At 40.6% G+C, this 27,423-nt stretch overlaps 1 protein-coding gene and 1 long non-coding RNA gene across 6 annotated transcripts; one reads left to right on the top strand and one right to left on the bottom strand.

The window, feature by feature from the left end:
• Positions 1-1,036: 1,036 nt before the first annotated feature.
• LOC139613410 (uncharacterized) lies at positions 1,037-23,957 on the bottom strand. 5 transcript variants are annotated; one of them, XR_011686746.1, is made up of 7 exons: positions 18,787-23,957; positions 18,577-18,616; positions 15,810-15,976; positions 1,805-1,875; positions 1,395-1,528; positions 1,248-1,310; positions 1,037-1,157 (listed from the first exon to the last, which is right to left on the bottom strand). It is a non-coding gene; the product is annotated as an uncharacterized lncRNA (long non-coding RNA). The 5 variants fall into 5 exon arrangements; XR_011686745.1 differs by having other exon boundaries at positions 1,395-1,457; XR_011686747.1 differs by having other exon boundaries at positions 1,395-1,875; positions 18,787-19,437; positions 19,608-23,957.
• Positions 5,242-13,231, top strand: LOC139613409 (uncharacterized). The gene is made up of 11 exons (XM_071470026.1): positions 5,242-5,253; positions 9,633-9,671; positions 9,826-9,876; positions 9,996-10,049; positions 10,304-10,366; positions 10,464-10,523; positions 10,785-10,847; positions 11,260-11,309; positions 11,407-11,505; positions 12,000-12,159; positions 12,509-13,231. Exons 5-11 carry the CDS (start codon positions 10,306-10,308, stop codon positions 12,625-12,627), a joined length of 612 nt encoding a protein of 203 aa, XP_071326127.1. The 5' UTR covers positions 5,242-5,253; positions 9,633-9,671; positions 9,826-9,876; positions 9,996-10,049; positions 10,304-10,305; the 3' UTR covers positions 12,628-13,231.
• Positions 23,958-27,423: the final 3,466 nt, after the last annotated feature.

Raw genomic sequence — 27,423 nt, 5'->3', positions numbered from 1 at the left:
GGAATTTCACAGAATAGCAGGTATTAGTCTAGCAACAATTAGTGCAATATGAAGCTTTGAGACTTGAAGCACTAATCAATCAATTTGATATATTTTCAGGTTTCCAGGTGTGATTGGATGCATAGACTGCACACACATCCCAGTCACAGCTCCTTCAGTGAATGAAGGAGATAATGTGCATAAAAGATCTTTTCACAGCATGAATGAGCAGGTTTGCCTAAATACTTGCATATTAATGCCTTTAGCATTCCAAATGAAAGATACTTCACAATACAGCTACTGCAGCTAATTACTGTTCTCCCCTGTGAAGATCATTTGTGATGCGGCCCGCCTCCTCACTAATATAATGGCCTGAGTCTGTGCATGACTCGCAAATTTTTCATAAGTGTACGCTCATTGCTAAATTTGCCCACAGTGAGTTTATATACTGTGTATAGCTCTATCCTTTTATGATCAACATTTTGTTTCCTCCTATTACAACTGAAAATTTAAACTGAATCCTTGTATTATCATAGGAGAGTTCGATGTTTACCTGTTTGGTGACCGAGGGTACCCATGCCAGCCCTATTTGATGACCCCTTACCTTGACCCTCAGCCCAGCCCACAGCAACGGTACAGCCTGGTTCACAGCAGGACATGGGCCAGGGTCGAGATGACAATTGGGATGCTCACGGCCCAATTCCAGTGCCTTCGCAGGCTCAGGGTCACCCCAGAAAGAGCATGCGATATAATTGTGGCATATGTGGTTTTCCGCAACATAGCCACAATTAGAGCACAAAAAGAGCAGTGTCCTACTCTTCAGCTGACTGACAATCCCGACCCCCCTGCTGACGGACAAGATGGTAGAGCGGTTAGAGACACCATCTGCTACAATCACTTCTGACTCACTCCCCACCTCCCCCGACAAATAGAGACAATATGCCTCTATTTTTATGAAGTCTTCTTTATTTCCTGCAAGTGCAAAAGTAGTACAGTAGTTAATATTTTGTATGTTGTTCAAACAAGTAAAATCATCAACCTGTGGGCACCTCATCCACCTTTAACTGATGCGCCAGCAGTTGTATTTCCACTTCTGTCTTCTTTATTTGCAGCCTCGTGTGCTCCATTTCTAAATGTGATTTGTCGAATTCTTTCTTAAGATAACCTTTGACAGGGAGCTATAGGAAAACAGAAAATGATATTGAATTTCAAAGTGCCATGTGTGTTTAGTGTTATTGTAAGTTGTGGGTCAATGCTGAACATCTTACTGAGGTGAGCTGTGCTGTGGAGGTGGATGGACCCTCTCCCTCATTGTAATTTCCAGCATAGCTCTGTTAGAGAAAAAGAAGCTGCAAGTTGTATTGTGGTACAACACTATCATCATCTGTTAGATGTTATTTTAAAAAGGTATAAACCTCAATAGGCCTCTCTGCATCTTCCCTCTCTGTGGCAGCTGATAAAGTGTCTTCATCACCCTCCTGTAATGAAACAGAAGGTCAGAGGTCTGTTATGGCAGAAGGCTCCACCAGACAGATTACACCATCAGTAACTGGAAGAAGATGAAGAACATTAGACAATTGATGATTACCCAGAAAAGTGCCCCACCTAATTAAATTTAGGAAATAATTTGATAATTTTGTTCTTACAATAGTGTGCAGGCCACATCACAATATTTCAAATATATAACTCTGAGTCACCTTTAAATCAATTATGATGTCTGAAGGACAACTAAGAATGTGGAAAAGCAACAGCAGTAAATTACAAAGAAATGGAGCCTACTGCTACAAGAACATCAAGTTGTGCTTTCAATGAAATTATACCATACCTGTTTGAACTGTATTTTTATATTTCATCTTAAGTTGCTGCCACGTTCGTTTTATGCCGGTTGGGTTGCACCTGCAGGCCCAAACACACATATAGAATATAAATGTTGAATAAGTGGAACACTCATGGACATGGACATGGACTCGGTCAGTAATTTTCTGCCATGCCAGCTCGCGTTCTTTTGCAGCTGCTACTGTATAGGTTTTTGGGTTTTTTTGGAATATGTGCTCATATTCTGCATAAGCATTCATTAATATATCTAACTCTACTGGAAAGAAGTAAGAAGGACGAGGCTTTTTCCACTTGTCGCCATGGTGAATCATGTTATCTGTGTTCCATTGATGAGAGCTTTCCTCATGCACGAGCTTAACCCAGGGTCAAATTAACTCAGAGTTGATTAACAAATTTTTATCACCTGTTCTGAAACCAAAAACTGAGTTTGACAGCTCAGGGTTAGTCAACCCAGAGTTCAGGTTTTAACCTGAAACGGGTCCCTGATGTTTCCTCGTGTTTCTGAGTTTTTCTTTGCAGTTCTTCATTTTTTGATCATCTGTGTGTGGTTTATTTTGTTAAGAAATTACTTTTTGCACCAACTATCTTTTTGTTCTTGCCTGCATTTGGGTCCAGGTGATATTATGACAGTATGTGGGGGAAAATGCAGTGTATGTATGTACATTTCTTTTAGAAATTTTAGCTATGACACTTGAAATTTAACTCAGACCCCTCTCATTTCACTTAATCATCTTTGAGATGCTTCTGCACCTTGACTGGAGTCCACCTGTGGTAAATTCAGCTGATTGGACATGATGTGGAAAGACACAGTTGTCCAGGGGAACACTGAAGGAAGCAGCCATAGTAACCAGCCCACTTTGCATTTTGTCACTGTAACAGTTGTCATCAAACTACGTCTTGGCTATTCACTGACTGAATATGTTGTTTTGTTTTGTTTGTTTTCCCTCAGGTTTGTCCAAGAGACTGAAGTCTTAATAAAATGAATTTTATTAAACACAGCAGTAGCTTATTATAGGTGAGAATAACCCAGTCATGGCCTAAATCTCCTATATCCTGATGATGACTCAACCTGAGTGCAGCTGCCATAAGAAAGCCATAACAGGACCAGAGGTGGGCCAGATGTCACTCTGACATCCATTAAACAGGTGAGTTATTTAAATATTCACCCTTGTATAGGCTAGTTGCCATGAAGGAGGAAATTAGCTAGAGACCAGAACAGTTTTTGTACCAGGCTGTAAACATGTTTATTTCTGCTGTAAAGTTGAACATGGGAGTCTATGGGGACTGGCTCACTGCTGGAGGCAGACTCTAGTGGTCATTAGAGGAACTGCAGTTTGGTACTTGTGTGTTGGCTTCATTTTTTAGCCTTGGAGGTTGGTGCTTGGTTGTGCTAAGGTTTTTTTTAAGTCAAGGTGTTTACCCAGAAATCCTTGGGTTCATGCTACTGATAAAGACGACAGAGAGCCAGTCATTGGCCATATCCCAGATAGCAAAATACAGTGATTCAACATTGAATTTTGGTAAAATTGGTTATTTTTGGTTGAGGTTGACAAATCTGTGTTGATTCAATGTTTAATTACATCTACCATTTCAACATTTGAAAACATGTTGTTGAATCAGCATTGTATACAGGACTGTCTCAGAAAATTAGAATATTGTGATAAAGTTCTTTATTTTCTGTAATGCAATTAAAAAAACAAAAATGTCATACATTCTGGATTCATTACAAATCAACTGAAATATTGCAGGCCTTTTATTATTCTAATATTGCTGATTATGGCATACAGCTTAAGAAAACTCAAATATCCTATCTCAAAATATTAGAATATCATGAAAAAGTATACTAGTAGGGTATTCAACTAATCACTTGAATCGTCTAATTAACTCGGAACACCTGCAAGGGTTTCCTGAGCCTTGAAAAACACTCAGCTTGGTTCAGTAAACTAAATCACAAGTATGGGGAAGACTGCTGATCTGACTGCTGTCCAGAGGACCATCATTGACACCCTCCATCAGGAGGGTAAGACACAAAAAGAAATTTCTCAAAGAGCAAGCTGTTCACAGAGTGCAGTTTCAAAGCACATCCACAAAAAGTCTGTTGGAAGGGGGAAATGTGGCAGGAAACGCTGCACAACCAAGAGAGATGACCGCAGCCTTAACAGCATTGTGAAGAAGAGTCGCTTCCAGAATTTGGGGGAGCTTCAAAGACAGTGGACTGAAGCTGGAGTCCAGGTATCAAAAGCCACTGTTCACAGACGTGTCCGGGAAATGGGCTACAATAGCCGTATTCCCATGGTCAAGCCACTTCTGAACTCAAGACAACGGAAGAAGCGTCTGACTTGGGCTATGGAAAAGAAGCACTGGACAGTTGCAGAGTGGTCCAAAGTCCTCTTTTCAGACGAAAGCAAGTTTTGTATGTCATTTGGAAGTCAAGGCGCTAGAGTCTGGAGAAAGGCTGGAGAGGAGCAAAATCCAAGTTGCTTGAAATCCAGTGTGAAGTTCCCACAGTCAGCGATGGTTTGGGGAGCCATGTCAGCTGCTGGTGTTGGTCCACTGTGTTTCATCAAGTCCAGAGTAAATGCAGCTGTGTACCAAGAGATTTTAGAGCACTACATGCTTCCGTCTGCTGAAAAGCTCTATGGAGATGATGATTTCATTTTCCAGCATGATCTGGCACCTGCCCACAGTGCCAAAACCACCAGTAGATGGTGTACTGACCATGGCATTACTGTCCTCGATTGGCCTGCCAATTCCCCTGACCTGAACCCCATAGAGAATTTGTGGGGTATTGTGAAGAAGGAGCAGAAAGACACCAGACCCAACAATGCAAATGAGCTAAAGGCCGCTATTGAAGCATCCTGGGCATCCCTAACACCTCAGCAATGCCACAGGCTGATTGCCTCCATGCCACGCCGCATTGATGCAGTAATCCGTGCAAAAGGATTCCCAACCAAGTACTGAGTGCATTAATGGACATTTTCAAATGTTTGATTTTGTTTTGCTGTTATAAATCTTTTTTTTTTTACTTGGTCTGAGGAAATATTCTAATTTTTTGAGATAGGATATTTGAGTTTTCTTAAGCTGTATGCCATAATCAGCAATATTAGAATAATAAAAGGCTTGCAATATTTCAGTTGATTTGTAATGAATCCAGAATGTATGACATTTTTGTTTTTTTAATTGCATTACAGAAAATAAAGAACTTTATCACAATATTCTAATTTTCTGAGACAGTCCTGTAGATGCTGGTTTTTCAATGTTGAAATGTCAACATTAGATAGACATGGTTTCAATGGGTGGTATGCTGTGGTCTGTGGTAGGCGCGGGCAGCTCGCGAGACCTGCTCTCACCTGAGACTTCAGGTCAAACAGGTTCACGGCTGAAGGCGACTGGCGGCGTTTATTAACGCTACCTGAGTGACGAAAAGAAGACAAACTGGTCAGTCCTTATGAGAACATGGTGTATTTTCCCTGGAGATTCCAGCATGTCATCATGTGGCTATTGTTAACTTTGTGAATTATTACCGTGAGGTTGTAGCTTGTTGTTGAGGTTGTAGCATGTTAGCGTTAGCGAACTAACGCTAGTGTGTGTTTGCGTGTTCCTGTGCAGAAGCTCAGCTGAGGGTTAGTGTCAGAGCAGACGGCTCCTCTGTGAATATCAGACTTGTATCTACAAAATAAGGTGTAGAAAACGCGTTTTTAATGAGGGAGGTCACTTATTTATCCCCCTTTCCCCTTCTTCACCGGGTTTATGCCGCTTTAATGCAAGTACTATAGTAAAGGGCCCGTCACACCGAACGCGCAAAGCGCAGGCGGTAAACCCATTCATTGTGTGTGTGCTACCGCGGCGCGAGAGCGCACCGCCCTGCGTCGAGCTGAGCGGCGCGCGAGGCGGGCACCTGCCGCCATTGCGCGCTGCGCCCTAATTGAAAAATGTTTAATCTGGGCGCAGCGCGTTGTGACGACACCTCGGCGCGTCCAGTAGGAGAGGTAGTGGCAATATTGCCGGCTTGAGTGAAAGCAGGAAAATGGAGGAGATGATAATCAATGCCGTGTCCCAATCTGTCCTGAGCTTTTTGGACAAACCAGTGGGGAAAGTATCACGCAGGAACACTTCCTGTACCGTCCGTCGCTCAGCAACTCGCGCCACGACGCTTGCGCCTGTCTGCGCTGCACCCGCAGTGGGTGCAGCGTTCGGTGTGAAAGGGGCTTAATTGGGATTGCCTTTTTCTCTCTACTTTTTTTTAAAACTTAGAGCATAACTGATAACAGTTGAGTCAATGTCTATTTTGTTTTTTTCATCAATGTAGTCATATTTGCGTTGCACTTGAAGGCTGATATATTTTTAACGTTAGTGCATTTTTTTGATTCTGCTTTGTTTTCCTCTATTTTCAGGGTTGTGATAACACTACAAGTCGAGAGGATTCACTGCAATACACAAGGCCAAGTAATAATTGCAATCATACCAGCACCACCTCTCTTTCCTCAAGATGACTTCTTATTGGGCTAAAAGACGTAGAGTCAGCAGAATTGTAAGGGGCATAGAGACAGATATTCTTGAGGAATATGAGGAAACTCTTGATAAACAAAGGGAGAATGTACACCCCTGTGGAAATAGGGAACCACCCTTCAGAATCTCACACGTTTCCCAACTAGATGCACCACCAGCTTCCAATGTACAAATGGAAAGGGATAATACGACTAGTAGTGTAGCTGGGAATAGTGAAGTTGAATTAGATCATGTACGAATGGAAAATGATCATACAGATGGTATTGAACCTGGGAATGATGAAGTTAACTCGGATTCTGATTCTGACAGTGATGATGAGCATCAGCCTAGTCAGGATCTGCTCATAAGGAGCTTAAGATATTGGGCAACATCCTACTCAATCAGTGTGGTTGCTCTGTCCGCTCTGCTGTCCATCTTAAAACTATTTCACCCTAGGCTCCCTAAAGATGGAAGAACTCTGCTTGGAACACAATCTCATGTTGAAACCACTAAAATGCAAGGTGGCGAGTACTATCATTTTGGATTGATGCAAGGAATACTTTCACGATTGAAATGTTTAAGTTTACCAGTGAACCTCAGAACTCTTACTTTACAGTTCAACATAGATGGTCTCCCCCTCTTTAAGAGTTCAAGACTTCAATTCTGGCCTATACTTGCAATTCAAAGATGTGATTATACTAAGTCCCCATTTATTGTCGGTATATTTTGTGGTTTAAGCAAGCCAAAGTGTATTGTTGAGTATCTACAGCAATTTGTTAGTGACCTAAAAAATGTACTGGATAATGGCATTAATCATAATGGTAAGCAATTTAATGTACTGGTTTCCTCATTTGTGTGTGATGCTCCAGCCAAAGCCTTTGTTAAGAATATAAAATCGCATAATGGATACTCAGGATGTGACAAGTGTCATCAAGAGGGTGTATGGAGGAACAAAATGACATATCCTGATACAAATGTCAGGCTCAGGACAGACGCGAGTTATTGCGATATGATTGATGAGGAACATCACTTGAAGCAAACACTCAGTCCTTTAACAGGGATAGTAAACATGGTTTCTTCATTCCCAATTGATTACATGCACCTATGTTGTCTTGGGGTGATGAGAAAACTTGAATATTTGGACAAAGGGCAAACTAGCCACTCGGCTTCCTTCACAAACTGTTAACAGTATATCAAACAAACTGCTAGGGTTACATTCCCACACCCCTTGTGAATTCAATCGCAAGCCAAGAGGTTTGAATGAGCTAGATCGCTGGAAAGCCACTGAGCTCCAGTCCTTCATGTTGTACTGGGGTCCTGTAGTGCTGAAGGATTGCCTTCCCATTGAGTTTTATGACAACTTTATGTTGTTTTCAGTGGCCATGTATTTGTTGTTGTCTCCTGGAATTTCTGGCGATATGGTTGAATTTGCACGTAGATTGATGATTTCCTTTGTGGAACACTTTGGACAGTTGTATGGCAGGGATGAGATTGTGTACAATGTACACCAGCTTATTCACTTAGCTGATGAATACAAACAATTTGGGCCTTTGGATAATGTTTCGGGATTCCCCTTTGAGAATTATCTTGGACAAATAAAGCATCTTTTACACAAGCCACACCAACCTCTACAACAAGTAGTCAAAAGGTTGTCAGAAATGCCACATGTTGAGGTTCCATTACCAACAGATGAACCAGTCTTACAGAAAACCCATACTGATGGTCCACTTCCTCAACATTTCAGTGTTTGTTTACAGTACACAAAGGTCTCCTGTAGTCGTTTTACCTTGTCCACAAAGCAGGGGGATAATTGTATTGAGGTGGGTGAATTGCAGTAGTCCAGAATATAGTCCAGGAAGAAGATGAGGTCTATGTGATATACAAAAGGTTCAGACACCAAGAATCATATTACACTTATCCCTGTGAGTCCTCATGCATAGGTACATACAAGGTTAAAGAGTTGTGTGATGATATTGGGGTTGGGAAACTTAGTTGTATCAAACGTAAATGTGTTCTGTATCCAGAATCAGAGGGAAATATCCTCATAGCTATTCCAATAGCTCATATGCAGTAGCATACCGCTCATATTGCTGGGCACGTTAATGGCGTCTTATGATTTTTATCATTTATATCTAAATGATCAGAAATGAATGAATTTATTGTACACAGGATGGAAAGTGAGGTGGTGCTGTGGGCCGTTGCACTATTTCCAAACGGCGGAACTGCAACAGTTCTTGCCAGCTGGTTCAATCCTAAGGAAGGAATGTTGTTATGGCCCCCAAGAAACATAAATTATATGAAGGCCCTCAAAGAAAACATGACACCCCACGAAGGATGGACCACATATGAGAACGTCCGGCTCTTAATTACTTGTGGTAGGTAGTCACTGCATCACCATTATCTGATGTGAATTGAAATTTATCTGAATGAAAATCTGATTGCCATTTTCAAAACCTTTTCTTAATTAGTAATCATACTTCTTAAAAATGTCATACTGTATGTTCTACTTATTCTTTTGCAGACTCATTAGAAAAGGCCAAACAATATGAAGAAAAGTATGTGAATACTGGATGTCCAACCACTGATTTGGAATCGGAGGAGGAAGCAGATGAACGTCGGAAAAGAAGAACAAGGTACAGTGGAATTCCTCAACCAAATGTGTTTGGTGCATTGGTTTATTTATTAGCTCACACCTAAATGCTGGGGCCTTGTGGTGAATGTTCACCCTGTGACTGAGAGAAAGAGAGAGCAACAGACAGAGCACAACAGAGTGAGAGTGTGAGAGCGACAGAAAGAGCGCGACAGAGTTGCGCAGAGAGAGAGGGAGACACACAGAGTTACACACAGAGAGACAGTTACACACACAGAGAGAGAGGGAGAGAGAGTGGTTCCCAAAGTTTGGGAACCACTGCTTTAACCCAATTCCTCCCTGCTTGGCACTCAGCCTTAAGGGTTGGATTGGATGCTCGTCCTGTAATAGACTAGTGTCATGTCTACGTGTACTTGTACATCAAGCTAACTCATTCTGCAGAAACAAGCAATAGGCTCATGAACATTGTGTCTCTCAATGCTTGCTCACTTAATTTAATTATGCTTAAAATTGTTTCAATTGCTGGGAATGTTAAATGTTTAATTTTTATTTTCAAGGCCAAATCCTGTGTATTTGGAGTCGGATGAGGAGCCAGAAACAATAAACGTTAAGAGAAAATTTGCAAAGCCACCAGCTGTTCGTTTTCCAGGTACAGAGATGACACTGTCAGTTATGGCACCAACTGCTACACCTACTGTACATTTTTCTCATGTATAATTCCACTTATTTGTTAATACAGTGCCGGAATCCAGCCAGTGCCCCGCAGATGCAAGCAGTGGTATGTCATTACTTATTAAAATGGTAGAGATTTTGCATGTAAGCTTTAATTTGAAAGCATTTAGTTCCTGTGTCAGTACATACAAGCATACCATGAGGTATGTGTTTAAAAGTTACAGCATCCACCATTCATGTCTTGTGTTCCCTTCTTTTAGCCTCTGCAGGTAGCTATGCAAAGGAACTCTCATTTCCCCAGGCTAATAATAGTAAGTGAACCACATCACACTACTACATTGAGATGGACATTAAAGCTTGTTTCCTATGTAAATGTGCTTTGTCCAAGTTACAACATTCATAGTTCATATTTTGTGTTCTCTCATTTTAGGCTTTTGTGGAAGCTATTTGGCAGAGTTAGAGTCCACGGACATTTGTAATGATGGTAAGTAGACTAATAGGCTACTTGTATGTGATTCTCTCAGCTACTCAGATTTTCTCCAGTCTGTTTCATTAGGAGGCAGTGGTGCCTCTATGGGAGATTACTGGTCCTGCCTTACTGGAGACCTTGCACTGACTGGAAATGTTAATTAGATGGGTGGGAGTGTCAAGTGCATATAGCTTATTCAGTGTCTCACTGTTTTGCTGGAACCTGTTTATGGTGGCCTTACTTTGTTGATTCTGTCTGTATTTCTCTAGGAATGCCAATGTATAACTCAAGCCCCTATTACACTCGCTTGCCATCACAGCAAGAAAGGAATGGTATGTATTACTCAACTTAAATGTTTGTTTGTTTTTGTGCAAAATTCTCCAATTCATTTTCATCTCCACAATTAATGATGTGTGTCCTTTCTTTTAGATTTCAGTGTCAGCTACGCACATGGCTCCAGATCAGCTGAGTTCAGGTCACCTAGCCTAGGTAAAGATACCTATATTCCCATTGTAACTGAGTACACTTGTTACAAGTCGGCTACTAATAGTCATGTCAAAGTGTTCCTGTTGCCCATTTCCCAATATCAGAAAATGTATGTCTCAAAGGAGTGGACATAAAATAATGGGATGCTTGCTATCGTTTTTCACCCCTGTCCAACTGCAATGCAATTGCACATGTAGCATTCATAAAATACACAATGACCTAATGTAAAGTAAATGCTGATGCTATGTTGTTGGTATTTTAAAGGTTCAGCTCCAGAAACGCCACGTCGAAGATTCCACAGAGGGGAGTCTAGCCAAGTGTTGAAAGGCAAGTATGATTTTCTGATCAACCTCTTACCCTTCATTATCTATGTACTGTTGTGTTTATGTTTTATGATGTTGTAACTTTTGTTTGCTGCCTTCTTGGCCAAGGCTCCCTTGTAAAAGAGATGCCAATCTCAACGGGACTCCCCTGATTAAATAAAGGATAAATAAAATAAAATAAACCTTATTGATGCCCTCTGAATTGAGAAACCAATCTCTTGTGACTTTCCCATGTTTGTCATGTTTTTTTCTTGTAATTTGTCATGGTGTTTAGGCCTAAAATTTAAGCACTTCATGGTTACTAGAAGTAAGGGGTGCAAACAGTTATCATTGAGTTGCTTAGTGTAATTCTAAATGATTGAAAATTGAGAATCTACCCTTGAAATTTAATGTAAAATCAACTGTTTTTATTCCAGATATTGCTGCCAATAAAAACACCACAATGCTTACAGAGCTACTCATGGAGGTGAAGCAAATGTCACGGGACATTCAGGTTTTTAAAGACTGAAATCACGGACATTAGATCCACCTTGAATATTCATGGGGCTGGACCTGACTCACAGAGAGAAGAGAGGTTCCCCATCGTGCTGCCGCTCACCAATGAAGAGCAGTTTGATGAGGCTGAAGCTGCACTTAAGGAGGAAACAATCCGTCGAAAGATGGTGAACAATTTTTACACTAAGCGTTTTCTCATAATCTGTCGAGGCTTCAATCTTTTCTGCAGGCATTTTTTTTGTAGGTATCCTGTGGATCTTTAAAAAGTTAGAAAGACCTTAAATTTATTGTTTCAAATCAAAGGGCTTATAATGTCTGTAATTGTAGGAGTGGAGGGATTAAATTTGTTTCTCACTTGCTTGTGTGTTTGGCAGAGAAATATTGTGAAAATGGCCGATCTACAAGCTCAGAACTATGTGGGATAATATTTCTTTGTTATTTAGTAATTGTCTATTTTTTTTAGCCAATGATTGCCATTTTGTTTGATGGCACTGTTTGTTGTTTGGTTTTGACACCGTAATGGTCTTATTTTTTATTTAGATAATAAAAATGGTCTTAATTCATTAAAGTTGTAATTAAAAAATGAGCTGATACCTTGTCCATTTGACATGGTACACTTTACACTTCAGCACACTAACCATTTTCTGCATTATCTGTTCAGATTACCCGCCTGGCATTAGTCGGAGGGACCAACTCGGACATGATGATCCGGCGAATGCTATCCTCTACCATGAAAAACAGTCTAGCCAGCATCTTCAACTGGGCAGGAAAGGGACAGAAGAGGGCCTTCAAAGACACGCTAATGCAGGACTGCATGTTTGGTGAGCCTGCATCTCAAAAGACTAGATTTACTACTTTGCAATGGATTTGGCAAATATTGAAGTTAATTCAAGTGTATCTTAAATTTGATTATCACAATTAAACAAGATTGGATGCATTTTCCTCACCATGAAATGAAACACAATCTACATAGATAAATGAGTCATTCCATGGTGAGGGAGATGCATCCATTCTTAAGGCCGAGTGAAAATCTAGTACAGTAAAAACTACACTGCCTCTCTCTCTCTCTCTCTCTCTCTCTCTCTCTCTCTCTGGATAGATAGATATACACACACACACCTTTATAACAAGTCTCTTTTTTTCCCCTTTTTTTTTTTTTTCTTTTTTTAGCGGCTGTTCGTCAATTTGACCGCAAGTTGCTGGAATTCCAATACAGCGAGACTGTGAAGAAGTGGCTACGTTATGCGCCAGAGAGGAGTGGCGGAGTACCAAGGAAAGAAAAGGATTAGTTGTTTTTCTATCTGTTTTGTTCATGTTGAACTGGGTCCTATAGTTCCTAAGGATTACCTGTTGAGCTGCAGTGGAAGTATAGTAACAAAAAGAGGGACTATAAAAACTGTTACCTTGATAGATATTTGGCCTATTCAGCCCATGTCAGTTTTCATTTAGGCACTGGACTATTGCTTTAGAACTGTTTTTTGTTTGGTAAATTTGGAACATTTCTAAACATTTCTTGTTGAGAAATGGGAGCCCAATATTTGTAGCTGTTTGAGGCAGCAAAAATGACTTTCAAATTAAAGTACTAGATAAATAGTAATAAATAGAATGGTCTCTTCTTTTCGTTCAACGAGAATGCAGTAAAGCAGCAGTTCTCAACCTGATGTTCAGCACCCCAAATGTAGTCGCAAATGTTGAGAACCACTTTGGTAAATCATACTTAAAGGCCCATTTCAGCACATTTCAACCTTCATCTGTATGTTTTTAATATGCCTCATTCAAGCCAAAAACAATCACTTTACTTTTTTGGTTGTTGTTAGTTCTGTAGGGGTTGCTCCAAACTTGTCTACCAGTGAAATCAAGCTCACTAATTCTAATAACTGCCATATGTTTGAACAGCAGATGTCACTGGTACACAAGTTTTGAGCAACCCCTGCAGAACTATATAACACCCAAAAGAGTAAAGTGAGTATTTTGGACTTGAATGAGGCATATTTAAAACCTACAGATGAAGGTTGAAAAGTGCTGTAATGGTCCTTTAATAATAACATTGTTTCAATGTAGAATCAACGTAATTTCAATGCATTTATAGATGAATCAATATTGATTCAATATTTGGACTGATTATGTTCAACATTGAAATAATGTAGTTGAATAACTATTGAATCAATGTTGAGACTGATTGAAAATTCAACATTATTTCAATGTTGATCATAACGAGCGCTTTCAATGTTTTTTTCAACGTCTGACATCAATGTTGATTCAATCTTAAGCCATGACCATATCTCAATTTTGATTCAATGGATTTTTGCTTTCTGGGATCACTACAGTTCAAATGGCTTTGCACTAAACTGAAAGTGTAAGGTCTCCAACACTGAAATAAATTGCTCCAAACAGCTGCTTGCAAACAAACACCTGCAGCCATGCAGAAAACAAACTAACAAAAAGCCCTTTGTCAAAGAGCTAGCTGGCTGGTGAGCAGCTTGGCCTGGACACAAAGCTGTTGGACTGAGGTGTTGGTTTGTGTATCTTAACCAGCCAGGTAATCACTGTTCGAACTCTGCAAACATTGTCTTCAGTGTCGGTGAAGATGTCTTTCAGGGCAGGTAGGTATGTGTTTGTTTTTTGCTATATTTATGACCCTCTGCAGAGCCTTCCTGTCAGCTGCAGAGCTGTTACCAAACCATCCCAGGATGCCATGAGTGAGAACACTCTCAATGGAGCACTGATAGAGGACACCAGCAGCTTTTGTGATAGATTTATCTCCCTGAGGCCTCTCAGGAAGTGTAGTCTTTGCTGTGCCTTCTTGATCAGACAGTTGCTTTCAAGATATTAATGTTGCAGAGTGTGCGTGCTACCTCTGCGGTCTTTATGATTGCCTGGTCACCTGAAGGTGTTGATGGTGCAGTGAAACAGTCCCTGTTCTCTCCACCTTGTGGCGGCTGAAGAAGAGGTTGAGCTGCTCTGCTAGTGTGGCACTGTTGCTGGTAGTCAAGTTGGTGTCAGTGTTATGGTTAATGATGTGGTGTATCCCTTGCCATGCACGGCAGAGGTCCAAATTTTCAAAGTAGCCCTCAATCCTCCTCTTGTAGGCTATCTTAGCCTCTCTGTTACCCCTCTGCAGTTCTGCCCTGGCAACGCTGTACTGTTGTCTCACCCAACCTTCAGGCCATGTTGCAGTCCTTCAGCAGGAGTCGGACCTCTCTGGTCATCCATGGCTTGTTATTGGGGAAGACATTTATTTGTTTTGTGGTGGTGACAGTGTCCATGCAGCATCTTATATAGATAATACTAATAAAGCTCATAATCATTTATTTCTTTGTGCAGTCTTTGTGCCAGCTGCACCAGTCACTGATCCTAGTGATGCACTGATGATGCAGGATGACATCACAAAAAACAGTCATATCAGTGAGTTACTACTTTATGCTTCTTGGTTTGTTTATAAAATGTCAGTGAACAAAATGCAGACCTGAACTAACTAGTTTTTGCCTTAGTCCAGATCACATGAGCTGAATTATAGGTGTAAAAACAGCCTGAAATAAAGCTGAGAGATTAAACCAGAGGCTTTGAGCTGTGAAGTGTACCAAGGGGTTATATTGGGATTTGTGAGGAGGGTTAGGCCTCCATAAGCCCCCGCCCCCACAAGCCAAAAGAATTGTCCCTAGTATCAACATAACTGTGTAACCAGCAGAAAAAAAATTAAATTATGTTAAAGCTAAATTAAATAGTTCCTCAAATGCATTATAACTTAGTTTAAATTGTCAGTGTCTGGTGGTGTATAAATAGCCTTTTACCTATGACCACATTTGTTATTTTTGTGAGACAAAATTTCAATGAAAACTGATTCAATCTATACTTCAGAATTTAGAAAAAAAAAATTTCACATTGATGAACAAAAATCAAAGTTTTGATGAATAAAGACTGAAACTCCTCCACCAGAGTAGAGTTTTATGATGGCAGTTCATAAAGACCTGGTCCTTTAGAGTCTCTGTTGAACCATGTTTCACTAAGAGCAATTACAGAAAACTCACGATTTAGGAAGGATGTAATGTTTGATAAACTGGACCCATATGCAGACCACCATGGTAGAACAGTGCAAGAACCATCCATGAACAAAAGTCTAACACAGGCAAATCCAGGAGGGAAACACGAGGAGTAACTGAAACAAAAGCACTGGGGAGCCAACGTACACAACAAGCAACAGAAGTACAACAGGACAGACTGACAAAGACAAAGGGGAAGGGAGAGACTTAAATGCACAAGGCGGCAAGAGTAATTGAACACAGGTGGAACACATTAGGGCGGGGCAGACAATTAACAAGGAGGGAACCACAAAACAAGGGCAGGAAGTCAACTACCGTAACACAAGGAGGGAAGTGGTTTCAAAATAAAACAAGAAATATATCAAATCCAAAACAATTAAATGTAAAGCTTCCAGAAGTGTCCAAACATATTAAAAATATCTAACCCTTACCCTAACACAAAGAGTCCTTCAGGGCAGATCATCACAGAGGAAAAATAATGTACCAGCTGATCTATCAGCCCTCCAGGGCAGCCAAACGGACAGACAGTGGAGAGGTCAACCAAGCCAGGGGGGTCGAAAGTGGCTGGGCAGGTGGTGGACAGGTGCTGGAGTCGAGGCTTGCAGAAGAGGAGTTAGTCAGGATCCAAGAAACAACAGGGAGAAAACTCACACAGAGATAGCAGGAATTTGGCTGCAGTGTTGTTACCACAGAGGAGAATGGACAATATGGTGAGATCAGGCACAGGTGTGAGGGAGAGCTGGCAGGAGTTGGAACCAGGAAACCACACCCAGCACATTCACTCACTCACTCACACACACACAGTGACAGACAAACAAACAGGAAACACCGGGATGAGAACCACAGTGGAAACACAAGGGAGTGAGAGAAAGGCAGAGAAGAACCCTAACAGTTTATTCAAAGTATGTGTAATCTACACTAGCATCTTTCCCTAACCTTAGACAAAGTGTTCCTTTTGCCTAAACCACAGACAGGACTGCAGGTGTGGATCCTGGTCCTGGTGTAACAGATCGTATGACCACTGCCTCAACCACTTTCTGACAACTCTGCTGTCATTAATTACTGTAGCACTTCATTAATAAAAAAGTGTCGCCTCTGAACATAATCCAACCAGTGATGACATTTCCTACAAAATATATTTCCTGTTTAGCTGTATGAAAATGTCATTTCTGGGAGACAGGGTTGGCAGGCAGCATGAGGGGAGTTACAGCACTGTGTCAGGAGCAAGTGGACTTCATTTGGAAGAACAGCAGTGTGAGACGGAGGACACTACCATCTCCACCTTTAAAAAATAGCTGTGTGTAACTTCACCCTCACAAAAAAAAAAAAACACACAATTAAGTGAATCTGTTTTGGGAAAAACGAAATTATTGCTTAATAGAAACAGGGAAATGCATCACAAGCTCAAAACATGATGAAAAGGCATTTCTTTCCTTTCCTCCCCCAAGTCAGTCACAAAAGGTTGACTCTGGTAATATCACTGCTGCTTCTGCATAGTGACTCCTCAGCCTTGCTGAGCTGACCTCTGGACTCGTGGAAGTAACCAGCTCAGCACAACACCTCTTGCTGTTTGGCAAATAGCCCGACAAGGGGTCTGCAAGGCTATTAATGTCTGAAGATATGACAGAACATCTCTCATTTGCAACCAGTATGGAGAAACCACGCTTGCTGTGAGGGAAATTAAACTGCTAACCAAGAGAGCAAGAGAGACTTCGTAGTCCATTGTGGATGGAGGAAATATCAAATTCTATCTGTCTGAGATAAGAAGCTGCTGGGTCTCTGCATCTCCAATCTCCAGATGAGCTCAAGAAAGGAAATGTAGACTCCCAAGCAGCAGAAAGTAATATCCTGTCCAGAGGTGCACCGCATCTAAAGATGACATCCACAATCACTTTTTCTCCTTTGCCCTACTGATATCAGTATTCCCTTTATTACCATCCTGTCACATTCTATGCTTTTCTCTTTTTCATTTGCTTTCAGAGGATTTTGTGTGACTCACATGACATTGATTATGAGTAAAACACATTTACTGTTATGAATGAGGTGCAGATTGTAAAGAAGGATGCGAAAATCAATTCTTGCACTGAAGAGAAGGTTGTTGTCAGGCAGTCACAAACCTCACATTGTTAACTTCACATATATCATTTGATTATCATTTGTGAGGCCAGAGGCTTGATAGCTACAGCAGTTCACCAGTAGCCCTGCGTGTAGTCACTATGCTAACTGTTACCTTGCTAGCTAGCCTGGCTAGGCTAGTGCTAAACAGCAACAAGCTGTTCCCTATTGCACACCATTTCATTCAATGAGAAGTTATTGAAAAGAGCAAAGTAAAGATCACTGATCCAATGAGTTTAGCAACAATCAGGTTAATTTGTTCACTCATTATCTTTGCTCAGTTGCAAATGGAAATAAGTTCACAGTTTATTCATTTGTCTCAAACCGCTGCTCTTTTGTGAGACTGATTTAAAATCATAGCAAGCTTTGGAAATTATATTACATTTACATTTAGATTTGCTTATTTGGCAGATACTTTCATCCAAAGTGAGAGACAACACTAAAGCTGCAGTGCAGTAGGAGACCTTGAGGTAAGTACTAAGTACAATCAATAAGGTAAAGTGCAATGAGAAGTAAAGAAGGGCACCAAAAACATATATTAAGTGTTAATTAGGCATGTTAGGGTGTTAGAGGTGTTTGGAGAGGTGGTGCTCTTGGAACAGATGAGTTCCATAATCGGGGAATCACAGACCAGAACAGTTAGACTGTGATGCACCAGCAAGAAGTGACATCATGGCTTTCTGGTGAGCGGTGTCACTGCAGCTATTCAGCAACTGAGTGAGCAGCAAAAGCGTACTGGATAGTGAGATCAGTTTGCCATGTGAGGACAGACTGCTTGAACTAGCTTGAGAGCGCTGCCTAATTTTTGACCATCATTTCTCCCAGTAGAAACACTGTCACCATGTTAAGTGTGAAAGACAAAAGAAAAAAGACTACTCCTTACAACAATTACAGACAGTAACTTAAATGTTGAAATGGACTGCTCTCAGCAATGAAAGCAACTTTACACCACAAGCCAGATTCTTGCAGCACTTTCTCCATCACTCACACACTGATGATACAGCAGAGGCAGTCTGGGTTTAAGTATCTTACCCAAGGAACTTGGACATATTGACTGGATGGGCGGATAATTGAACCACTGACCTTTGTATTAATGGATGCCCCGCTGTACTGAGCCACAGCCCTGAAAAACAAGACTTAAATTGTACTAAAAATGTTACTTTAAAGTGATGCATAATTTAAACTGTTTATAATTTATTTATATATTCATATATATATATATATTTCTTTTAAATTGGCTGGTATTTGATCTTTGAACCTTTTCAGTTTTTGGGGTCAGGTGAAACAACACACCTGACATCCTGTGACTACATATAAGACCCCTCAGCGGCCAACAGTACATGACTGCAGCTGTAGTGGGCAGCTTCCAGTGGCCAACAACAGTGGCTGTAATCGCTCTCCCTGCTGGTCTGCCTCCTCCCTCTTCCCCTCCTCCTCCGGTAGCTGTGAAGCCCTGCAACAGAGGTTAATGGTATTTTACCTGCAGTCCACACTGAGAGCTGAGAGTGGTGTTAGTAATTACACACAGTGCTTACACACACCGACACAACCCCCACAATCACACATATACGTTTCCACTCACAGAGATGCATAGCACCAAAATAAACTACATCCATTTACACTCAAGTCAAGCTTCCTTTTTACACACACTCACACAGTCTCACACTTTTTCATGTTTTTCTTTCTCTCACACACACTCACTCACACATACACACAGCCAAGGTAGCTGGAGAAATACGGTTACGAATGCAGAGCTACGGGGTTCTCCCTCGGTGAAACCCCCATACACAGAATCACAGACTGTCTCTCACACACAATCACACTCACAGTGACGGACATGCTGCTGGATTCTGTGATCACTCCAAGTGTGTGTCGATTTACTGTCGCTCACGGTGGAGATGCGATGTGTAAATTGTCTGCTTGTCACTGCTATAAGGCATTAGCCTGCAGATTAGGAGGGATGCGACCCAAGTTAGATTATGACACGACAAACGCGCACCAGTCTGGTCGCTGACTGCATGTCAACAGGTGAATTTTTTTTTATCAAAACATCAATTACCAATGAGATATAACAACATTTTACACATGCATCTTAATGCAAAGAATACGCCTACCAAAATCTGAAGTTTTATCTTTCTTAAAGGTCCATCCAGTCTAAAGGTAGATGTCCATGTGTTTTTTGATGACAGAACTAGGTTCTATATTAATACTGTGAAAGCTTCAGTCTACAGAGAAATGCACACAGCCTGTATTCAGAAACTGAGCCTTAAAACCAGCCGTCAGGACTCCACGCCCCACGCCCCACCCACCTGGACCCACCATCCAACCTTGCAGGATTTGATTTCTCTCAGCATTTACCTGAAGTCAAGCTCTTAGCCTCACTTCTGATTGGCTCACCAACCTGTTGTTACTAGAGCTCCAGGGAGAAGCCGGAGAGAGGAGATGTAAAACTACTCTGGAACTTTAAACCACAAATATTTCTTCTTATGGATCTCCACACTTCAAATAAAACAAACGAAAAGTGTAAAATATGGGAGCTTTAAATCACCAGAATTAAATGCAGGGAGAATGTGCTGCCACGTGTTTGGAGACTGTGTAGAGGAGGGGGTAAGTTACAGGCATCCCACACACTCATTAAAGGGTTACACTGCAATTTAGTGTTACAGTAATATAAAGTCCAGGGTCTTGAAAGAGACAGATTAAAAAAAAAAGTTTCAGTCCATAATGAGTCTAAAACAGGAGCCTCCATTTCCCACAATTCATCTTCTGCTTTGGTTCCCCCTGTCAGGTAAATGCCCATGTTTTTTTTTTTTTAACAGGCTTTTTGTCACAAATTTGAAGTTTCAAACCAAGGCCAAATATCAGTGATGGAAGTATTCACATCATTTACATCAATACCAATACTACACAATAAAAATACTTCATTAAAAAATGCATTAAAAATGTAAATTAAGGACAGAAACTGAAGCAGAAATATCACAAATAAAATGTATTTCAACTCAAATATATAGTCAGTGTCAGTGTTGTTGTATTATTGGATAATTATGGAGCTAATTTAAATTGCTTCTTATTTAGAAACAGATATTTTTTTGTTTTTTTGTTTTTTCTCAACTACTAATAGATATTTAAGTTAATTTTAAAGTAAATAAAAAAATATTTACTTAACAATTCTTCTAAAATGTAATGGAGTCAAAGTATGAAGCATCATTTACTTAAGCACAGTACTTAAGTAAATGTACTTAGTAAATTTCCACCAGTGGCTGAGATAACTTTAACAACATCACCCTGATAAGACATAAATAAGTGTATGACTGAGACAAGCTAATTACTTACGTTTACTGATTAAGGGAACTGATCCTTTATAGTTTGTCTATCTTTTGTTAATGTTCAAGAAACATTAAGAAATAATTTCAACATTGACCATTAACATCCAGTGGAGAGAACATCTGCTCTCTCTCATGAATGTGAAGGGCACCACCGTATCTTGGGGCCAAAGTTCAACCAAATTGACCCCAAATATAATAAACTAGGGTTAGGGTTGGGTCCACTGTGACTCTGGGATTGACAGGAGGTGGTTATGATGGCAACAATTTTACTGTGAAGAATGGTGTAACAGTTAATTTGTGCATATCTGAATCAATAACTCTACTCTTGGATTGTACTGTACATGAGTAAAGGATGTGAAGCATGGCAGAAAATATCAGAAACAGGTTAGAAAATAAATATTGTTTTTTTCTGAAAATAAGAATTTCCATTTGAATGACACGTTTACATAACACTATTAATGTAAACTTAACTGGTTCCGACTGATGCAGCATTATGCCAGTGATGTAAATCCCAAGTTCCTCATTAAACATTGTTAGCTGATCAGAGGCTCATTGAGACAAGCTAAGCTCGTACAGTTGACAAACTGCAGACAAAACAAAACATGATGATGAATATTCTGAACATAATGTTGTTCAATTTTGCTTAAAAATGTATAAATTTAAGGATAAGTTAAGTCATTCTTATATATTAAATCTACTAATAATACTGTTTCATTGAAAACTGTATGTCCTGTATCCTGCGGACATACAGTTTTCAATCCTGTATCCTGTATCCTGCTGCGCCACATGCACTCCAAACAGACTGTACGCACATGTGCACTAAAGCCCAAAGCACCAAACCGCAAAACCAGGTAGCCAAATAAGAACAGGTTCAAAAACCCACAGCTACAAGTCTTACCTAGATGTCACAGCACAAACTGAAATAAGGTGGGAAGAGCCCCCAATCTGTTATAACCTCATAACCTCTGTCTCAGGCTTTGGAATGGACCATAGACTGTATATAAAAAGGAATGGACACAGCTGCTGATGGTTAGTTTGAATATTTATTACAATAAAAGGAATAAGATGAAGAAACAAACACAAATATGGGGTGTGTCAATCTGTAATATCAGTGATGTACAGTAAATGTGCATCTGTGAGTGTTGTGAAGCAAAAATAAAAATAAAAACCAAACCAAAGACAACGTGCAGACACTGGCAGGGATGAGTCCTGATGAGAGAGAGTGGACGCGGCAGCCCAGGTGCTCCAAAGCTGGCTGCCATGATCACCTCCCTCTGTTACCTTCAAGAACACATGAGCACAGTAACTTGTCCACAACAAATACATAGCTGGTTAGGCAGAGACCATCACAGTCTCATAAGGAATCAGTTAATATAGAATATTAATCAGTTCTGTCTGAAATATGTTCAATGGAATTTCTTAATACTTAATGTTGTAGCCTCCTCTTGTTGTGTCTTTTGTGTTTTGATAGTTGACAGAAGTTACCTCCACTCACACTCAGGTGTAGGGGTGGACAATCTGGCCAAAAGATCATGTGACAATCCTTTTGGGTAGATTAAACAATCCACGATCTGAGTGACGAGTCTCCCCACAGATTTGGTTGAACTCATGTGATCATATGATTAGTTGTGCATACGGTTGCCTGGAGACAAAGCCTGTCATTGTCAAATTGTGATTTCATGTCTTTCCACCACTTTAACGCCTCTTTCACACATTTGTCCACTCACCACTACTCTTCACCAATGTTTTTAATTTTTGATTTACACTTTCTGCTTAGCTCATATGGAAAATTTGTTTCGACGACGCTGTTATTCATGTCGTGCTGTATGTAAGTCTTTTAGTTTCAGAGTTGGCTCGTCTCCTGTCCCATAGACACACTGTAACTCCAGCGTCTTGGACTGCAGCTGGTGTCAGTGGTTCTTGTTCTCCTCAGGGGTAGAACTGCTACATGTGGCGCTACACCAAACTGGCCAAGGTTGCAGAGCAGAGCCAGGACTGCCGTCGCCAGCTGCAGTTAGTGGGCTGATTAGCAGCTTCTGAACTTCCTGAAAAATCCAAATATAGAAACTGTTAGTGACACAATCTGTACACTTCATCTCAAAAGTAGATCATATGCCAAAGTAAGATTGTCCAGGATGTATAATCGTGTTTAGCCAGAAAAAAATCTTTATTAGGAAAAACAAAACCATATTCAGCTGTAATTATATTTCTTCTCTCTTTTTCAGTGTCACCCTCTGCAAACTCTGACAGCTCAGTTGAGTCATCTTCTAATTGCTCTTTATTGTCGTCTGTTCTCTCTGGCCCCTCTCCTCTCTCTGCTGCTTATTTGAAAGACTGATCGGTGGGAGATAATGAGGGCTAATGGTCTGTCTGTCTGAATGACTGAGTGAATGTGGTAACACAGGACATAAAGCTGTCTCGATGGAGCAGAGATCCAAATGTGTCATTTTCAAGAAAACTGTAATTTATGACTACATCATTTTAGCTCTTTGGTGATGACTCCTAATCAGTCTATTGGATTCTACAGGGCTGGTGTGGTTGCAGTGGGTTCTCTTCTCTTTCCTGGCTATTTAAAATGCAAATCAATTTGCTCTATAAAGCATTGATAGTTTGCATTGTTCCAGTGTTGTCGGATGTGACCAGACAAACATTTGCCTTTCTTTTAAAAATTCACCTGTTATATGGACATATTTTCAAAGATGATGGCAGATGATGGGAGAATCCAAGAAGAAGTTAAAGTAAGAGGGAGTGATATGAAAAATGAATCGTGAGAATCCGAAGACAGCAACAAGCAATCACTGTAGCGTCTATTACCCTCCTGACCTAGGGGTGTCAGGGAGGGACTCGATGGCCTCTGCCGCCACGGTCTGTATGTGAAGACAAAAAGGCAGAGCGACATCGGCCTTTGTACAGCAGGACTGCAGAATTTATTCTCATAAACCAACCATGCACATTATCAATTATTACAAACCATAAATAAACGTGACGCTTCTGCCCGTCACCATAACCAAACAACACAAAACAAACCCCTTTCTTCATTGTTTACATTTCACATTGTACCGTGTTAACAACGTTAGCAGTTAGCAACCGTCACCCAAACACTGACATTAAAGCAGTTAGAACTCAAAATTGCTCGGTTGAAACTCTCTATTCTTTCCCCACATAACGTCAATACTCTTGAAACTTGTTTTAAAACACAGACATGTACATTCGGAGAAGTTAACCCCACCTGTATGTGAAGACAAAAAGGCAGAGCGACATCGGCCTTTGTACAGCAGGACTGCAGAATTTATTCTGCAAGACCTGCCGAGGGGTTTGGAGTTTCTCTCCGGCGTAAGGCACCCCCTACTTACATGACAGAGTATCGCGCTACTACCGAAAACAACAACAGTACAATGACATGAGCACTGAAATCCCATTTTCTGATACGATAAAATGAAATTTAAAAAAAACATTTATAGGGGTGTCTTGTTTTCTTTTTTTTTTGTTAAACCATTTCAAGCACAATTTTTAATGCACTCAGTGTTTGTTTTAACACATAATGAACTGTCTAACTACTTAAATTACAACATTTTTTCCGTTTACAGCACACCGTTTTTTTAATAATTTCTTCTCTATGAATTCAATGTATTTTTAACATTTTTGTTTTTTTAACCTCTACACTCAATTAACTTAGTTGTTAACCCTTTACACGTCCAATAAAGAATACTGTATTTTCCTCTTTTAGACAAAAGCAGTCTATAGTGTCCATCCCACCAGGAGACAGAGCTGGCATCTGGCAGCGTCAGCAATTAACGTGTGAGGACAGTGCAGCTCTCCATCAGCCTGCTGTAAATAGCAGCCGTGTGGAGATCTCCTCAGCAGATGTGATAGAAGAATTCATTAGCGTCCCCTGTTCCTCATATGTGTCCCCAGAAAGATATTATCTGCCAAGCTGAAAAAAATAAAGAAAATCCTGTAACCATCTCACAATGTGTGTTCCTGTTTCAAAACAAATTCTGCTTCTTTCTTTGCTCAGCGCTGTGTTGCTATTGTGTTTAACAGTTTCACTAATAAGCTGTGACTCATTCACTGCAGGTCATGACATTCAGCAACACAAAGAGACCAAATGTTTTCAGAGGTGCAACATTTCATTTTGTTCTTTTCTACATCTCGGCACACAAACCAGGACACGCAGAGCCCTTTTATCGCAGCCGGCCTCGGTTGTGTTCAGACCTGACCTGTCTGGACTGTTTTCAACTAATTCTGGTGCATTCGCCTGATTAGTTCGCTGCCTGTATCTTCTGAGAATGAAGCCTGTCAAAGTACAGGTTTAATGCAGACCATATTTACAGATGTAGTTATTGGACATGGTTAGTCTAGCTTAGCATAAAGACTGGAATCAGGGGCAAACAGCTAGCCCAGTTCTGCCCAAAGTGAAGAAATGCCCACCACCTCAAGTTAATAGAGTTCTGTATGTAGCCCGGCTCAGTGACTGTACTCAGCCCAGAGGTTTGATACTATGGTGCCTGAACAAACAGTGAGTATTGTCCTAAGATATACTTCAAAATATGTGAACCTATCATTTGAAATCCCAATTTTGTGCTATATAGGTTTAACATGTCTGTCTTGACTTTGGGGTCAGTATGCACCTTGAGTTGTGATTATTTTGTCACTCAATCCTGAAATTCAATTCAACTTTCATTTAACTTTCAGTAAGACAGCAAACATAAGTATCCTGTTCCTTTAAAGAAGTGTCATGGTCTGCCCCTTTGTGCTGACTTTGTTTGGACTCTTTATGTTGGATGTTTGCTCATTTCCTGTTTTATTTTCAAGCAGCTTTCCTTTTGTGTTCACTGCTGCTTTACTTCCTGTCTTTGTTGCTGTGGATGTCTGCCCCGCCTAGATGCGTTACTCCTGTGTCTTGTTACCTGCTCACATTGTGAGTTTTACCCCCAGTTCCCAGTTCCCCCCTGACATCTCAAGCCCTGAGTCTTGAGCCCTTTATTGACATCAGCTGGTAAGTGATTGAGTGTCAGAGGTGGCAAGGGCTCAGAATGGTATAAATGAGAATGGGACATTACTTGGCAACTTATCACGTTAAGTTACCAAAACCATGTTCTTGGAATATCCCCTGATGTAATGAAAATATATTTGGAATTTATTATGTTATCATGGAATGAGCAACTACGCATTGTACTATTAATGAATCACCAAACTATGCATTAACACTTACATGCAAACTTTTTCTTTCTTGAATTGGATGCCCCTTCTATGGTCGGGCTTCCCCTGGTAATGTCATATTTCAAGTCACAGTGCTGTGAACTGTAGGCAGTTCCCTCAGGCAAAGTCGGCGAAGATGCCCACTTATGGAAAGGGCACAGAAAGGGCTCGAGTACCTCAACCACTTAACGATTTGTCAATGGGACAGCCCTAAGCCATCACAGACTTAGCAAGAACACGCATCAAAGGGAGTGAGTCTGTGAGTCTTCTGTTTGGAACTGGGGGTTAGTGTCACCTGGTGCCTCTGTTTTCTCTGCGTTTCACCTGGATCTTGGATTATTTCTTAGTTGTGCGCCGCCTGTTATGTAAGTCAGTTCTCATTTTCAAATTACCCTTTTACCCACCAACCCCCTTTTTGTATGGTCTGCATCTGGGTTCAGTTTTTCTTCAAATATAATAAGAAGTCTATTTAAGAAATGTTAACAACTGAGACCAAAGCTACTCAGTAGAGCTTTGATGTGGAAGGAAACAAATGTTTTTTGTTTTTGTTTTGTTTTTTTTATGCTGTAAAAACTTCAGACAAAACCATTTGGGAAAGAATTTTGAGTTGTTATCAGACGTATGTAGGTGTAAGGCCCTGATTGTGTGAGAGCTTCAGTTAGTTAGTTGTGTTTTTTATGAAGATTCTTTTTTTAACTACAGTACACACATTTTGAATCAACACCTCTCGGCTTTAAAATATTTGCTGGGAACATTTCATGCATATTTGAAGAAGATATTAATCAAATAAATTAAATAGGCTGGAAATAAATGTTTTCTATTCAACGTTAAGCCTTAAGTAAACACACTGCCTAATAGTGCACACAAACACACCTGACAAACACTTTCTGAGAAAAGTGCAGTTGCTTGTCACTGCAGCAGGGTGCCACCTGCTCAATACCAAGACTGTCCATCACCTAGAAACAGCCAATCAAGCAGCTTGACTGTGACGAGGTGACACCCTGGAGGGTGCAGCAGCAGATGGAGAACAGCCCTAAATAAACAACACTGAAATGCACTCAGATACTCATCTACAGCAACATACAGCAGCATGACAACACACCACATTCCACTCTGGGCCATCTGGGCTGTCATCACCAGACTGAGTGGTGTAAGTGAGGATAAACAGTAAGACAGGTTGCATGTATGCTGTATGATATCAATCATGATCCAGTATAACTGATTACATGTTTAAAAATTGACTGATGGGAAAACTGAACTGAATTGGTGCTAAATGGACATTTGGATCAGATTCCACTGAGCAGACTTCATGCAGCAGAAGAAATTAGAGTTCTTGTCAGAGGGTGTCAGTCATTTGATCTGTCCATTCCTTTGTCATCCCATCCAGCACATAGGTCCAGAA

This window comes from Trachinotus anak, unplaced genomic scaffold, assembly GCF_046630095.1.
Source record: "Trachinotus anak isolate AG129_WGS33_773 ecotype Australia unplaced genomic scaffold, CSIRO_AGI_Tana_v1 ptg000032l, whole genome shotgun sequence".
In the NCBI taxonomy this organism is placed as follows: Eukaryota; Metazoa; Chordata; class Actinopteri; order Carangiformes; family Carangidae; genus Trachinotus; species Trachinotus anak.
This window is presented reverse-complemented; position numbering and strand designations above follow the sequence as displayed.

Coding starts and splice junctions, on each gene's coding strand:
- LOC139613409 (XM_071470026.1), top strand. CDS start 10,306: ATGCCAATGTATAACTCAAGCCCCTATTACACTCGCTTGCCATCACAG. Junction 11,506..11,999: donor AAACAATCCGTCGAAAGATG/GTGAACAATTTT, acceptor TTATCTGTTCAG/ATTACCCGCCTGGCATTAGT. Junction 12,160..12,508: donor AATGCAGGACTGCATGTTTG/GTGAGCCTGCAT, acceptor TTCTTTTTTTAG/CGGCTGTTCGTCAATTTGAC.